The sequence below is a fragment of the Papilio polytes genome, unplaced genomic scaffold, assembly GCF_000836215.1.
Source record: "Papilio polytes unplaced genomic scaffold, Ppol_1.0 DF820783.1, whole genome shotgun sequence".
Taxonomy (NCBI): domain Eukaryota; kingdom Metazoa; phylum Arthropoda; class Insecta; order Lepidoptera; family Papilionidae; genus Papilio; species Papilio polytes.
The window spans coordinates 749-1,318 of record NW_013528421.1 but is presented as its reverse complement, the minus strand read 5'-3'; the positions used below and the strand labels follow the sequence as shown (position 1 = coordinate 1,318).

Genomic DNA, 570 nt, shown 5'->3' with positions numbered 1-570 from the left:
GGGCATAACGCGGTTCAGCATGTTGTCTGAACCCTCGCTGTTCGCCATCGCCAGCTGATTGAATTCTATTAGGTGCTCCTTTACTAAAGCAAATCTGGAAGACGTTCAATATTATTGGTTTAATACAAAGTACAGTCATAAAAGCGCGAGAAATTAAGATAATAAGCTAAAAATCAGTGTCAAATTATTAAAAAATGTTTAAACCTACTTAGCGGATCTAAAGAAGATGGCGCATCCGTCGACGTATTTCCTCTCCGATTCTGACATGGTCTTAGCGCGGGACTTGGGCGAGAAGATGCCGTCGTACCCGTCCTGTTTTAACTCCGGCAGGAAGAAGCTGTAGAACTGGTCTGTTTCCACCTCCTGCACGACATAACAATTTGAAATTCACTGAACAACTTAGATGATGAAGGTTTTAGAAAGTTCTTGAAACGCTTTCTCGTTTTGTAGATCTTTTGGTTCGTTTACAATTTAGCTATCCTAAGATCCATTATATTAGTAATGTTTTCTATTCCATCTCAGTTAATTTTTAAATCAAAAGATGGCGCTTTACTGCAACATAATTGGTCA

The 570-nt window shown here is 39.1% G+C and overlaps 1 protein-coding gene across 1 annotated transcript in view; it reads right to left on the bottom strand.

The window, feature by feature from the left end:
- Positions 1-570, bottom strand: part of LOC106110192 (CCR4-NOT transcription complex subunit 6) — a gene marked incomplete at both ends in the record, with an annotated part of 2,233 nt that overhangs the window by 919 nt on the left and 744 nt on the right. Inside the window, 2 exons of the mRNA XM_013291927.1 lie at positions 5-94; positions 209-363. Of these exons, the coding sequence (XP_013147381.1) occupies positions 5-94; positions 209-363 (245 nt within the window). The remainder of the gene's footprint in view (positions 1-4; positions 95-208; positions 364-570) is intronic.